The sequence below is a fragment of the Saccoglossus kowalevskii genome, chromosome 5, assembly GCF_978046115.1.
Source record: "Saccoglossus kowalevskii chromosome 5, keSacKowa6.1, whole genome shotgun sequence".
NCBI classification, from domain to species: domain Eukaryota; kingdom Metazoa; phylum Hemichordata; class Enteropneusta; family Harrimaniidae; genus Saccoglossus; species Saccoglossus kowalevskii.
The window spans coordinates 24,926,928-24,940,712 of record NC_140645.1 but is presented as its reverse complement, the minus strand read 5'-3'; the positions used below and the strand labels follow the sequence as shown (position 1 = coordinate 24,940,712).

At 34.0% G+C, this 13,785-nt stretch overlaps 1 protein-coding gene across 1 annotated transcript in view; it reads left to right on the top strand.

Moving 5' to 3' along the window:
* The window catches only part of LOC102807233 (CMP-N-acetylneuraminate-poly-alpha-2,8-sialyltransferase-like), a 30,231-nt gene extending 28,104 nt beyond the window's left edge, over nucleotides 1-2,127 (top strand). The window contains exon 5 of the mRNA XM_085499267.1: nucleotides 809-2,127. Within this exon, the coding sequence (XP_085355393.1) occupies nucleotides 809-1,073 (265 nt within the window). The 3' untranslated portion in view covers nucleotides 1,074-2,127. The remainder of the gene's footprint in view (nucleotides 1-808) is intronic.
* Nucleotides 2,128-13,785: the final 11,658 nt, after the last annotated feature.

Sequence of the window (13,785 nt, the reverse complement as noted above, 5' to 3'; positions counted from 1 at the left end):
GAAATATACACAGTATATCTATGTGCTATTGAGAAAATCTGAATATATCACGTCTGGGTGTTATATCATATAACTATGTTTTTTTCTATTTCATGAGATTATCAGTGTGTTATGTAAAATGGTTCTCAAGAACCAATCATTACAATTAATAACTGAAGCGGAGGAATATATGAAGATGTGTCTCCCTAACGTGTCAATTATTCACCAAGGCGCAGCTGGGAGGACTAATTGTCACATCGGGAAGACAAATCTGTATATACTCTGAAACTCACTCTTAATAATTGTTTTGTCATTTGGAATTTGGTAGTTTACTTGTCAAAATCGATTGTTGATTTACATGTCCGTGGTTTCAGCGACCATCACTGTAGTGCGGCGTCCATCCAACTTCGATTTGTGCGCTTCAATTGTGTTTTGTTACCAGATTATAATGGACGCGATCTTGTCAGCTGCTAGCCCCGCTCAAGTGAAAATATCAATATGGTTTTCTGCATTTCTATTGACATTCAGATTGCATTCCGATGTCCAAATTAAATCCGAATTCCTATGTACATACGCTATTACAGTGAAATACCGATGTGATGTGCATAAACTGATTGGTATATTGTAATTTATTTCATTCCACGTGATCGGCTCTTCCCGGTCAGCTTGGCATACTGGAATGTGAGAGATGACAATGAGATTTATATATCCACACTGTGATTCTCAAAGTTTATTATTTATCATTATACCATGCACGTGATATAATACATATTAATTACTTATAATTGTAATTTGCATAATAGTGAATGATATTATCTTTAATTTTCAGGGTACTTAATTTGAATAAATCGCCGACGAGCGGAATGAAGACTGTAGTCGCTGCACTCACTCTCTGTGACGAGGTTTCTGTGTATGGATTTTTCCCGTTTGCAGAGGATACATTCGGAAATAGAATAACATATCACTACTTTGGCGAATATACAAAAATAACCATGGGTTTTAAAACTGGGCACGATTTCAATGATGAATTCAATTTGCTATCTAGATTACATGATAAGAATATTGTGAATTTTGTTTACGACAAATGCAAATGATATTGACACGAAACGACATTTATGCAAATATATTGGGTGTCTTAATGATAATAATAATGATGATAATAACCATTAATCGCAAATGGCCGTCGAGATATCAGCCACAGGCACAATAATATACATCCCATGTGTCAAAATGTGTAGTGTTAAGGAGTAGAGCAAAATGAAATTAATATAATAGTTATATTATTCGGCTACATAAGCATACTGGTTTGTTACATAATAGACAAATAAAAACATTTGGCGAGATTACATATAGATTGTGAGTAGTACTCACCAACACAATGAATTTGCCAGGATATAGATCTGTATAAAAATATAAGTGAAACTCATCACTGACTACATTATTTGCAGAGAATGGACAATCACGTTCTCGCCTAGCAAGACTCCCACGCCTGTCTGTTTCAATGTTGAAAGCGTGTCATCCCAGTAAAACATACAAGAAATCCTCATTATCAATACAGTGTCAATATTTTTATTCGTCCAAGACAATTTTTTTTTTTTTTATACAGATCTAGTTAGACTAACGATTCTGTTACTCCTGCCAACATTGATAATCGATGTCACAAGTGTCGTGACTAAAAACTTGCTAAGAAATATTCCATTCCTTCATTCACTAAATTCACAGTAAAATAAGAGTCTTTGTGAAATTGTGGAACCATATTTCAAAAATAAAATATACCATAAAGTTTAGACATATCATTCTTAGATTTGAAAAACATTGGCATATGAGTCAGATCTATTTAATCTCATCATATCAGTAGCTGTTTTTGCAATATACAAGGCACGAATAATTAAACAAAGTATCGGGAATCATTATAAGCACTCGAGCTTAATGCAACTTTTGGATTCTGCATACGAAAGATTCAGCCTATCACAACGTATATATTTTAGCCAATCAGATCCCTTCCTTATTGACCTATTACAAACATGTAATATATCCTCTTCCCGCCTAAATTCAAGAATGCACCATTTTCCTATAAATTGAGAAATTGTCCTTGTACTTTTCAGATGCTGTTTTATGTTAGTGTAATAAAGCTCGTTACTTGCTCAAGCCACTGTTATCTCGCCTCCGTTATCTCTATCCACCCGAATCTCTTCTATACAATTCTACACACAAAGGAATATTCAAAGTTACTTTGTGGACGAGTTATATCATATTAACTATGAAACACAGAATGAAATTTTAAAATAAATTGTTAAATATATATAAACAACGTAAAATTAGAGTGCACACATGGGTGAGGTTATTTTGTAGTATTTTTGTTCTAATTATTATAAAAATTGTAAATGCATATATGCCTTGTATTAATATTATAAAATATTGTTTTTATATTGATATGTTATTGTGTGGCATCAGACTCGGGGTGTGGCTGACTACAAACGCGAGGGACGTTGCTAACGACATCCAATGGGGAGAGGGGTATTGTAATCATCCATGTTTGTGGTCAGCCATATCCTCGCGCTGGGCTTTACCTTGATACCGCGGTGATGGTACCGGCTAAACAACGAGACATATATATGTATATATTAAAATAAATAATAAAGAGTCTTCTACTTTTACGCCCTGCCCTGTTCTCTGTTAAATTAGGTTTTCTAAAAAATACGTGATTGGCAACTATAATTTATGGCCATTTGTTAATAATCTCCTGATCTACATCATTAAAAGGAGCGATAAACTGCGGCGTGTTTGTGACATGTGAACTCGATGGTATTTTGACACTGACAAAACAAAACGGAAAACATGTCACAAATACGCCGCAGTTTATCGCTCCTTTTAATGACGTAGATCAGGAGATTATTAACAAATGGCCATAAATTATAGTTGCCAATCACGTATTTTTTAGAAAATCTAATTTATCCAGCTTAAATCAACTCTGGATCATCAATCAGTCACTGACACGCGTAAGACCAACAGTAATAACAACTTATCACATTCTTAGCATAATTAATAAGTTGATACGTGCAAAACCACACAAAAAAAAACTAAATTTACACGAATTACTGGATCGAAAATGAATAAGTCGACGACAGAGTGCGCTTAACATAAGGGTTACGTGTTCACACGACGTATTCACGGTGTTGGAAGCAGTGTGTCAACGGTGTTCAGGGACTGGTTCACCTCCTAAACGATGTTCTAAACATTGCTAATAATATCTGTTGTGAATCTCGGTATACCTATTTGGATAGACTGTTTTGGGATACCAATGTAGTTTGCGACAAGAATAGTACAGCGTGTACATGAGAATGATTTAATATGGCATTAAATACAAAGTCTAATCACTTAAGACTATTAAAGGAAAAATCTACTGTGACTTTATATGGACCGTCATGTACGCTTAGGTAATCGACGAGCAGTCAACTACTCGGCAAGATAACATTTCAACTAAGAAAACAAACAGCGACGGGCTTTTTCGTTTGTTGCTTCGATCATTTTTCTCAGTCACTTCGTTTCTACTCACCAACAGCTACTTTTAAATACTAATTTTAATCATAATTCAATCATAATTGTACAGTAATTATAATTGTGTAAAGCGCCCAAGACATAGTGTAGTGCGCTAAATAGCATATTTGAATAATACTTTGAATAATAATAATTAATATTGCTCCTGCGTATATGAAAAATACAGTTATTCAGCACAAACTAGTATATATTATCTGCTTAATACAAGTACTTATTTGAAAGCAATTCATTCAAGATTGTTGTCTTGCTGCTGTCATTCGCTGTTTTGTCTTGTAGCATTCATGAAAGTTGCGGAGAATGTCACAAATATGCTGTGAACGGAATGTTTGCGATACATCAGACTGAAACTCTAAATCAAACAAGTATAACTTGTATATTCCGATTTGCCAAGTTCTTTGGAAAATGTTACTATATTTGAAATTACAGTGAAAAGGCAATATTTTGATTCAATATATGAATGATACATATTCAATAAGCTATCACAATCATTGTCTAAACCATATTACAATTTTGTATATATTGCTTGGTGTATTACAGTTACGCAAAACATGACAAAAATGGTACAACATATATGCATATTAAGGAGATTACTTGCCCGTATATGTTTACCTGATAGATGCATGTTGCATGATGCATGTTGCATGTTCATTTCTGCAACAGTGCTTGTAATATTGCAAATTAGCATATTAATAAGGTCACATGACATTATATGATCGTGCTATGTTAGTTAGACCTCTTATTCAATGCTTTAGTTGTACTGCACTAACTGTATGTCCTTTTCTAGGCATTCCTGTTTCCCATGTTGTATTGCTGGATTTGCATGATATGAAAAAGTAATAAAGAAAAACGTGTGAATTAGTTGGTGTAGCAAACACATTTTTTCTTCAATAAAAATCATGAAAATAACATGCAAAATAAAATTCGAATCGAAATTAGTCAATTTCAAATTTTCTCAAACACAACGATGTTGGTCTCAATAAGGTACATTCAAAATCACTAACATGTTATGATTATTCAAGGAAAACACTACTAACACTACACTACATTAATTAGATAGGAAATATTTAGCCTGCTTCTCGGTTATGTTGATACTAAGAGTTGGTCATGCTCATCACTTATTTGTATAGCTGGTTTATCTACTCATCATCGCTTTGAGAAAATTAGTAGCCCATGATGTCACTCGTACCAAGCAGACCTGTCTGGTAATAACCGGTTGTGTATTATTTGAATTGCATTTTTCTGCATTTTTTCATTCTTCATAACTGAAATTTTCGTTTGATTATTATTATATTCTTCAGTGGAAATTAATATTATTATTAGTTATTATCTTTCAATTAGGCTCCACAGCTAAACTCTTCTATATAATGTTACTGTATCTTGCATGCAAATTGTTGGAAACATTGAAAATAGATTGAGCACGGGGTACGAAATACTTGATAACAATGATCATTGAAAATGTATCACTGTTATAGTAGCGATGTTAAGTAGGAAAATGTTGTGTTCTTTGCATTCTACGTATTCATTGGGGTTGGTATTCGATAAATATGGAAGCTGTTTGTTTGAAAAAAAAAAAAAACGAGCTGGCTTGCTGTCACAAGCTTATTACGTCCACTGCTACTAGTCATACGGTACACATATATAAATATATTTACTGTTTTCCAATAGTGATGCCGAGACACATTTACGTGCACGTGCCCATACAAAATATTCAGATCAGCTCATAGCAATTAGAAAGAAAAGAACAAAAAAATAAACCATTGTGGACAATGGTAAGGGCTCAGAGCTCTGAAAACAGCATACGTAGCATATGTCCATATCGCTTAAAGTAGCTAGTTTGCTTCGGCTTGTTTATTGAATACGAATACCTAACATACACATCATCTTAATTTTCTCTTACTTTATTTTGTATACCATCCCGTATTGAATCACCCAAAAAGATAGCGTTGGTTTTTTGGATAATTTAGCGTCTACATCATGCAATTGCCGTCGTATTCGTCTTCTTACTCACCATGCTTAGCAACTGTAAATACGATAATTTAGTAATTTTACAATTTCGAGTCATTCATGAACAGACTATATGTATTAAGGTCTGAGATACATAATCAAGGATAAGAAATTACCTGCCAGAAACGAGCCAGCTTTCTTAAAATGTGTTTACGTCATCAGTTATTTCCAATGTACCATCTGTCATTCTCATTTGCATATCATTAACAGGATTGTCATCGGCGTTGCCAATTAATCCACACACTTTACCTAACATAGATGTGTCAAGGGTTGATGCCACGCGTCCTTTGCCATTCCACAGTAAAGAGAATTTGTAGTCCATGGTAATTTTCACATATTCTGTATACTTGTTTACTTTTAAATGACCATTTATCCATGGGAATGGCTCGGTTATATTCTGGCTGTTAAACTGTCAACAACAATAATATCTATGTAATATACAAGTGCTGGTACACTGAATATAGAATGGAAAACCACGTTTGAAAAATTATTATGTATAATTAATCACATGAGTAGGTAGATGAGTAGTCTAGATAACTCAAATAACCCTGTTAGTGTTGTTAAGGCATAGGCCAAAACAATAGTTCAGTATCCAATGGTGTTACCAACTTACTAATCGTGTAAGTAAATTTAGGTAGAAATGCAGGTTTGTGGGCACTTGGGAGTGAATTTTTTTGTTTTGCTTTTTATTATCCAAACAGTCTTGGCTATAGACTGTTAAAATTTTGTAGAATTGTGAATAGTGGAACATACTCAAAAAACGATTTTAAAATATAGATAACAGGTGCAAACATTATCTCTTTTGAATGTTTAGCGAGATTTAGCAAGGCTGTACATAAATAATAAAAAAGAAACACGGTGAAACAATTCATTGAAAATGACACAGTCCCCGTTAATTTTTTAAAAGTTCTCTTTGTGCTCGCCATATTAAAGCGGAGGGGTTGACGCGAGCGTGTCCTTGAAACTTGAGTTCCAAGTGGCGTATGCAACAGATTGTTTATTTACATCAAAACACGTGTTCCTTGTAGTAGTAATATGGTAAAATATAAAAACAGCCGTTATTCAACGATCTTTGATCTGATTATGAAACACACTGATATGTATGACGTATGTGCCAAATACGAATGAAAATGGTACATAAATTGTGGAAATATAGTAGTAAGGCCAAGAAGCAGCCAGTCGGCTGAGATAGCTCCGCTGTTAGCAATGCACATTTCAATTAAAGAACAGAAGATATCATTAGAAAATGAACAATATGTATAGTATGTATAGCAATCGGACTTGCTGTTTTCAACAAGAATTCAAAAATATCACTTTTTACCAAAAATGACATAAATATTCATCACAATTAGATAATTGAAGATATCATCACCAAATGAACAAATATGAGAGAGGTCCACATGTAGTACCTATATATGTAATATCAAAGCAATTGGACTTTTGGTTTTTAACAAGAAGTCAAAAATATCACATTTTACCAAAAATTACAAAAATATTCACTAAAAATAGAGAATTGAGGATATCATCTCAAAAATGAACAAATATGAGAAAGGTCCACATGTAGTAACTATATATGTAATATCAAAGCAATTGGACTTTTGGTTTTTAACAAGAAGTCAAAAATATCACTTTTTACCAAAAATGACAAAAATATTCACCAAAATGAAAGAATTTAAGATATCATCACGAAATGAACAAATCTGAGAAAGGTCCACATGTAGTAAATATATATGTAATAACAAAGCAATTGGACTATTGGTTTTTAACAAAAAGTCAAAAATATCACTTTTTACCAAAAATGACAAAAATATTCACCAAAATAAGAGAATTTAAGATATCATTACTAAATGAACAAATCTCAGAAAGGTTCACATGTAGTATCTATATATATACTATCAAAGCAATTGGACTTGCGTTTTTTAACAAGAAGTCAAAAATATCACATTTTACCAAAAATTACAAAAATATTCACTAAAAATAGAGAATTTAAGATATCATCACGAAATGAACAAATCTGAGAGAGGTTCACATGTAGTACCTATATATGTAATATCAAAGCAATTGGACTTTAACAAAAGGTCGAAAATATCACTTTTTACCAAAAATTTCAAAATATATTCACCAAAATTAGAGAATTGAAGATATCATCACGAAATGAACAAATCTGAGAAAGGTCCACATGTAGCATCTTTATATGCAATATCAAAGCAATTGGACTTGCGGTTTTTAACAAGAAATCAAAAATATAACTTTTTTACCAAAAATTACAAAAATATTCACCAAAATTAGAGAAGATATGGTTGTACCATGTCTCACCCAGGCCATAAGAAAGAAGTAACATTTTTAAATTCAGGGCCCAACACTTTTTACCCATTTCTGCATCATGGTACTGAAACATTAACATAAATATACCAGTCTGTGTCGGGGTAATGATAAAATGCGAAGCCAGTACTTATAAATCCTAATAAGTCTAAACGTTTTAATAGTAAACCTACTTAACTCCCCCCTTATAGCCAAATTTGGTGCATTATGATAGACTTTCAATATAAATCGACAGAATTTGTTTTGTATAATTTCAACTTGATTGCCATTGTGAAAGCCCCAGACTTCGCTAGCGTACATTAAAATTGGTAGGATTTTACCATCAAAGATTTTAAATGCAATATTTACATCAATACCGTCAAATTGCGAAATACTTTTCTTAATCGCAAACAACGATCCTGACACTTTTTTGGCCAAACTAGACTGGGCATAGTTCCAAAGCCCAGAACTCGACAATACTATACCCAAATAATTATAATAAGAAACAACTTCTAGTTTATGTCCTGCAAACCACCATTGCTCAGTTGATTTCAATCTGCCCCACGCCTAAATACCATTACATTAGATTTATCAATATTACCTTTTAGTCTCCATTTATTTGCATATAATAATAAAATAATGGAAGAGCTAAAAACTGCCAAATCGTCTGCAAAAAACAAAATAATGTTATAGGCGTTATATAAACTCCGGTGTGGCTGTGTTGTATTGATTCGCCAAGATCATTTACAAAGAGAGAGAAAAGGAGTGGCGATAAAACACTGCCTTGTTGGACTCCTACTGTACATTTGAACAATTCAGAAATACCTATTGGGAAGCGAACACATGCCCTGATATCTTGGTACATGGACTTCAATACTTTAAATAGTTTGCCACCCATTCCCGATTGTGTTAGTTTGTAAAAGAGTAAGGTGTGGTTAATCCTATCAAATGCCTTTTCAAAATCTATAAATGCGCAGTATAATTTACTTCCTAATGACAAATAACGACCAATAATGGTTGATAAAACGAATAGATTGTCAACTGATGAATAATTTTTACGGAAACCAGCCTGTTCTTCCACAATAGAATAGTGCAAGTTGACCCAATTAAGCAGACCATGATATATAATATCGCTGAAAACTTTTGTCATCGATGACAGCAATGTAATACCTCTATAGTTATTAACTGAATCTCTTTCACCCTTCTTATAGACAGGAATAATTAAACCATGCACCCATTGTGGAGGGAATATACCAGTATTAATTATAGTATTGAAAAGTTTAACAAGTAATTGTTTAAAAATCATAGGAATATGCTTAAATATTTCCGGCGATAAACCATCAATACCAGCTGTCTTATTTGCTTTCAACCGACTAAGGGCATGTTCCAATTCCACAATTGTAATGGCTTGATCTAAAATATGATAGTCAATAACTGCATTTGACTCTAGCAAAATTAATAAATTATCAAGATAGTCTTGAACTTCTTCTAAAAACATGTTACTTTCATTCCCATAATTCAAATCTGTACTCGTAAAGAGTTGAGAAAAATAAACATGCCATGCGCTTGGTTGGATTTTTGTAGATGGGCCACTTTTCTTGCTATTTAATAAATTCCAAAATTCCTTTGTATTCGGATTGATTGCAGAGATGTAAAGTTCACGTTTTTGAGATTGTTAAATAATTTTTTTTGTCCCTCAGCAATATACGATAATTATTTCTGTGAGTAATATAGTTTTCAAGATTAACAACAGATCTACAATTTCGAAACTAATTTAGGGCTTTCCTGGTCTGTTGCTTCATATATTTGCAGTCATCGTCGAACCAATTACTTTTCTTATCAAACTTTCTTATAGTCTGTGGCAATTTACATTTACGTTTCATGCCATCAGCCGCGTTAAATAACAAAACAGATAAAATATTAGCAGCTTCAATAGTATTTCCCATATTTGCTAAAGTGTGAAATCTTTCTACGAAGAGATTTGCAGTTTCACCTTTGCAAAATGAATGGAATTGATCCTTATTTGATACATTCCAATTATATCTAGTAAAAATACTGCCCTCAATTGAGGATTCGTTCTCATTTTGGGTTAGCGTTTTCAGTGTAAATGTGGTTGTATGTGGTCAGAATCGGGTCTATTAACTATGGAAAAATCACTACACAGTTCAAAATTGTCATAACATGTTAGGACGTAATCAATTACACTGGCACCTGTAGGTTTAATACATGTAAAATGGCCTAGTCTTTTATCTTCAAATAATCAGCCATTAAAAATTCTTAAATTAGAGTTTTTACATAAATCTAGTAATAAATGGCCAAATGGGTTAATTGCACGATCCTGGGAAGACCTTTTTGGTAACTCAGGTTCTGACATATTTACTTGATCAGCGAAAAAATCCCTGTTATCATGTTCAGTAAAGTCTGATTCCGTTGCCGTTCTGGCGTTAAAGTCGCCACAACAACAAAATGTATATTCCGTATATTTAGAAGTATTATTTGCCAATTCATCCTCCAAAATTTGAAAATTTATTTCATTAGAATAACTGCTAGAATACTGGGGTGAACAATAAACAATGCCAAAACAATATTTTGAATCACCAGTGCTGCAAAGAAACCAGACAATACTATCAGTCGCTTCACTGTTTAAAAATTTCACCTCATTAAAATACCTTGTTTTATATAAGATACTAATGCCACCAGAAGTACGACCATAGCGCATGCGCTTGATACGTGAATTGTGGTAGCTTTCATAAACATTAATTTCAAATTTGCTTTAAGGTGTGCTCCATGTTTCAGTAAGAAAAATAATGTCATATTTAGATAAGAATAGCAGAAAGTCAGGATTGGTGCATTTAGTTTTCAGACCGTTCACATTCCACACAATACATGACAGAGTAGATGAGTGAATATAATTATTATTAACATTATTTGGGTGCATATACTGGCCTTGGCCATACCTCTATGCGTTCTTAATTTGCTTAATTTCATCAGTTTCGTCGTCATACACATAAATATCATTATCAATTAATAGCTTATCGTATTTCATGGACGCTTTCTTGCCGTCTTCTCTTGCCTTCACTAGCAACGATCCTAGTTTCCATCTTGCTTTGCGAACCATAGGCGAAAAATCCTCGGAAATACGATATTCAGATCCGCGTAGTTTGTTTCTGAACACGTGATATACTCGATCCTTATCTTTATATTTGGTAAATTTTACAACGATTGGTTGAGGTAGTAGACCACGCTTTATTCTGTGGGCATGATCAATTTCAACAGAGTCGGCTCCTATACCAAGTTGCTCCGAAATTACGGCACGAACTTTAATTTCAGAATCGTCCCAAGTTTCCTTAGTATCAACCAGAGCAATCCCTTTAAAAATCAAATTACTTCTGCGCGAATAACCATTTTGTTGATCAGCAGAAATTTCGGTTTTACGGTTACGAGACTTGAGTTCTTTGTTTTCCAGTTCGATTTTTTGTAAACTTTAATTGAGTTCTTTGACATTATTTTCGGACCGTTTTTCCAGTTTAGTAAACCGATCTTCAATAGAAATCTGTAGACGTGTCAGTTTGGAGTCGATAAATTCTTTCGACTGAATAACAATGTCGCTATTGTCTACCTGCTGTCACCTGTACCGGTGCGTGCGATGATTCCTGAGTGTTTGAACCAAAAGACAATGATCGACTGTTGTAATCTAGTATTATATCCTCCTTTTGCGGGGTTATTAGGGTTAGGACCAGGGTTCGATTCAACATCGCCACAAGATAGTAAACTAAAGAATAGCATCAAACGTACAGCGAGACTCGGATCTAATCTTTCGGTCTCACCTGAATGGCTGCCGCTGTCACATCTCTGCATTTTTTGAACGGGTTGCACAAAACATCCGATTTTCTGCCTCCACTGCACCACTGATACACCCATGATGGCGAGAAATTGTCACACTAGTATTACTATGTTAAACTAATAACCATCACAGGATCAGGTATACAGTTACTTGTCAATCTTTTGTATCCAGCGGGAGCGGCAAAAGAACACGTCCTTACTCTACGACAACGCCCTCTAATTTATAATAATCATTTGTATACACACATTTCTGCATTAGCTTCCCAAGTTGCACTTTAGCTAAGATCAATATAATGTGCAAATTCATACACAAATTTTTCTGTCACATTTTAAGAATTCTCAAGAGGAACGTACTCAATATAGACACGTGACAGCCAGCAGTCTTTATATAGCAACCACGTCATCAAACTAGAAACTCATACATTGCTGCTTTTAGTTATATTTACTATGTTTCCATTAATTAGGGGTAACAATAACATGTGTAGAATACAAACTGTTACAATGATTAAGGGGTTGACTCGTCTAGTTTGTTCGGAAAGTAAAATCAATAGTGAGGAAAATTAGACCTAAGCACATCACATACGGGATGAAAATATTACGTTCGTATTCAAATTTAAAATAGATATGGTAATTTAATAATAGTTTTTGCAAATGCTACAGGTGGACATACATACGCCTGAAATAATTTACATAGCAGATGTGAATATCATATCTGGGGTGTTCTAAACAAAACTAGAGTCAACAACGGGGAATGTGAGTATGCTTCTTGAGTCTATTGACAACCAACATATGAGGGAGTACCGTTGGATTGTTTTCTTTCTACATTGCATATATGTCCTGTCGCCACATGGTACAAACAAGTCTGTACCATGACTCAACCATATGAAAGTTATTCAGTTAACATGCATTATAATAACAATATTGATAGATACATTATGCTACACTGAACTGGGCACGAGCTAGAACAATTCCAGCACATTCTCGGTAATACGCAGTAACACATGTGGCAGGTTCGTGGTATAGCTTTCACACCCCGAGGTAATTTTAATATAAAATAAGTACATTAATCTTAGTAATAGTGACACCTGTTGTTTAGTATGATGGATCCCCAGGGTTGGGTACAGAAGAACATAGAAGTTTATAATTAAAGTTGTTTCCATAAAACACATGATGAAACCAACATAAATGGCCTTATAAACAGGCTTTTAATTCATAGTGGGGTGGGCAGAGTAAGCCTGTGCTTATTTTTATTATTTTCTGTCCATCGAGTTTGTCATTCACCATGACAATTTCCATATAAACAAAAGCTCCAGCCAATACCAGATTTGACTACTTGAGCGTTGTGGCATGTGGCAAATGTCCAACTGTCTTGGGTAATAAGATTGGCTAAATTTCAATTAGAAACAGGTAAACCAATATACCTGTATGTACGAAGCCAGTGAATGTTATTCAAGCCAAAGAAACTATATCAATTTATATAAATACACATGGACAGAGAATATTTTCTTGGAGCACTAAATGTGACAATTGCCCTACTGTCTGTGATAAATATACCACACCAGCCACATAGTGCCCGACGAGGAGCTGGGTAGGTAGTGAAGAAAAACATTGACTGCACTGAAAAGCATTGCAAAGGACTGAATTGTTGTCAATAGCAACAAACATATTGGGAAAGTCAAAGACAGTAAAAAACACGCAGGCATATACATACTGACTTTCTAGGGTATTTATTTGCTCATGACTGAGCATTTGACTGTGTAATAACTTTGACATCATTGGAATTGAACAATGATGCTAGTTGAACACTGGAAATGACCGTTTTTCCATCATAACACAAATTCTGGCCGATTTAGAGCTCCGCATTATACATGGTTGCAAAGTAGGCATAAGTAATCCAGAGTAGAACGAGACGAATCTACGTTATAGTCCGCCATCTTCATTTTAATATTAGATGCAACCATTATTTTATGGGGGACAACGGGTCATAACTTGAAGGGAGTTAAGACCCATGATTTTAAAAATGTCTTGATCAATAAGAGTCTAAGTAACATGGAAACATTAATTTGATTTTTCAGTGGACCAATAAATGCCTTTGAAAGG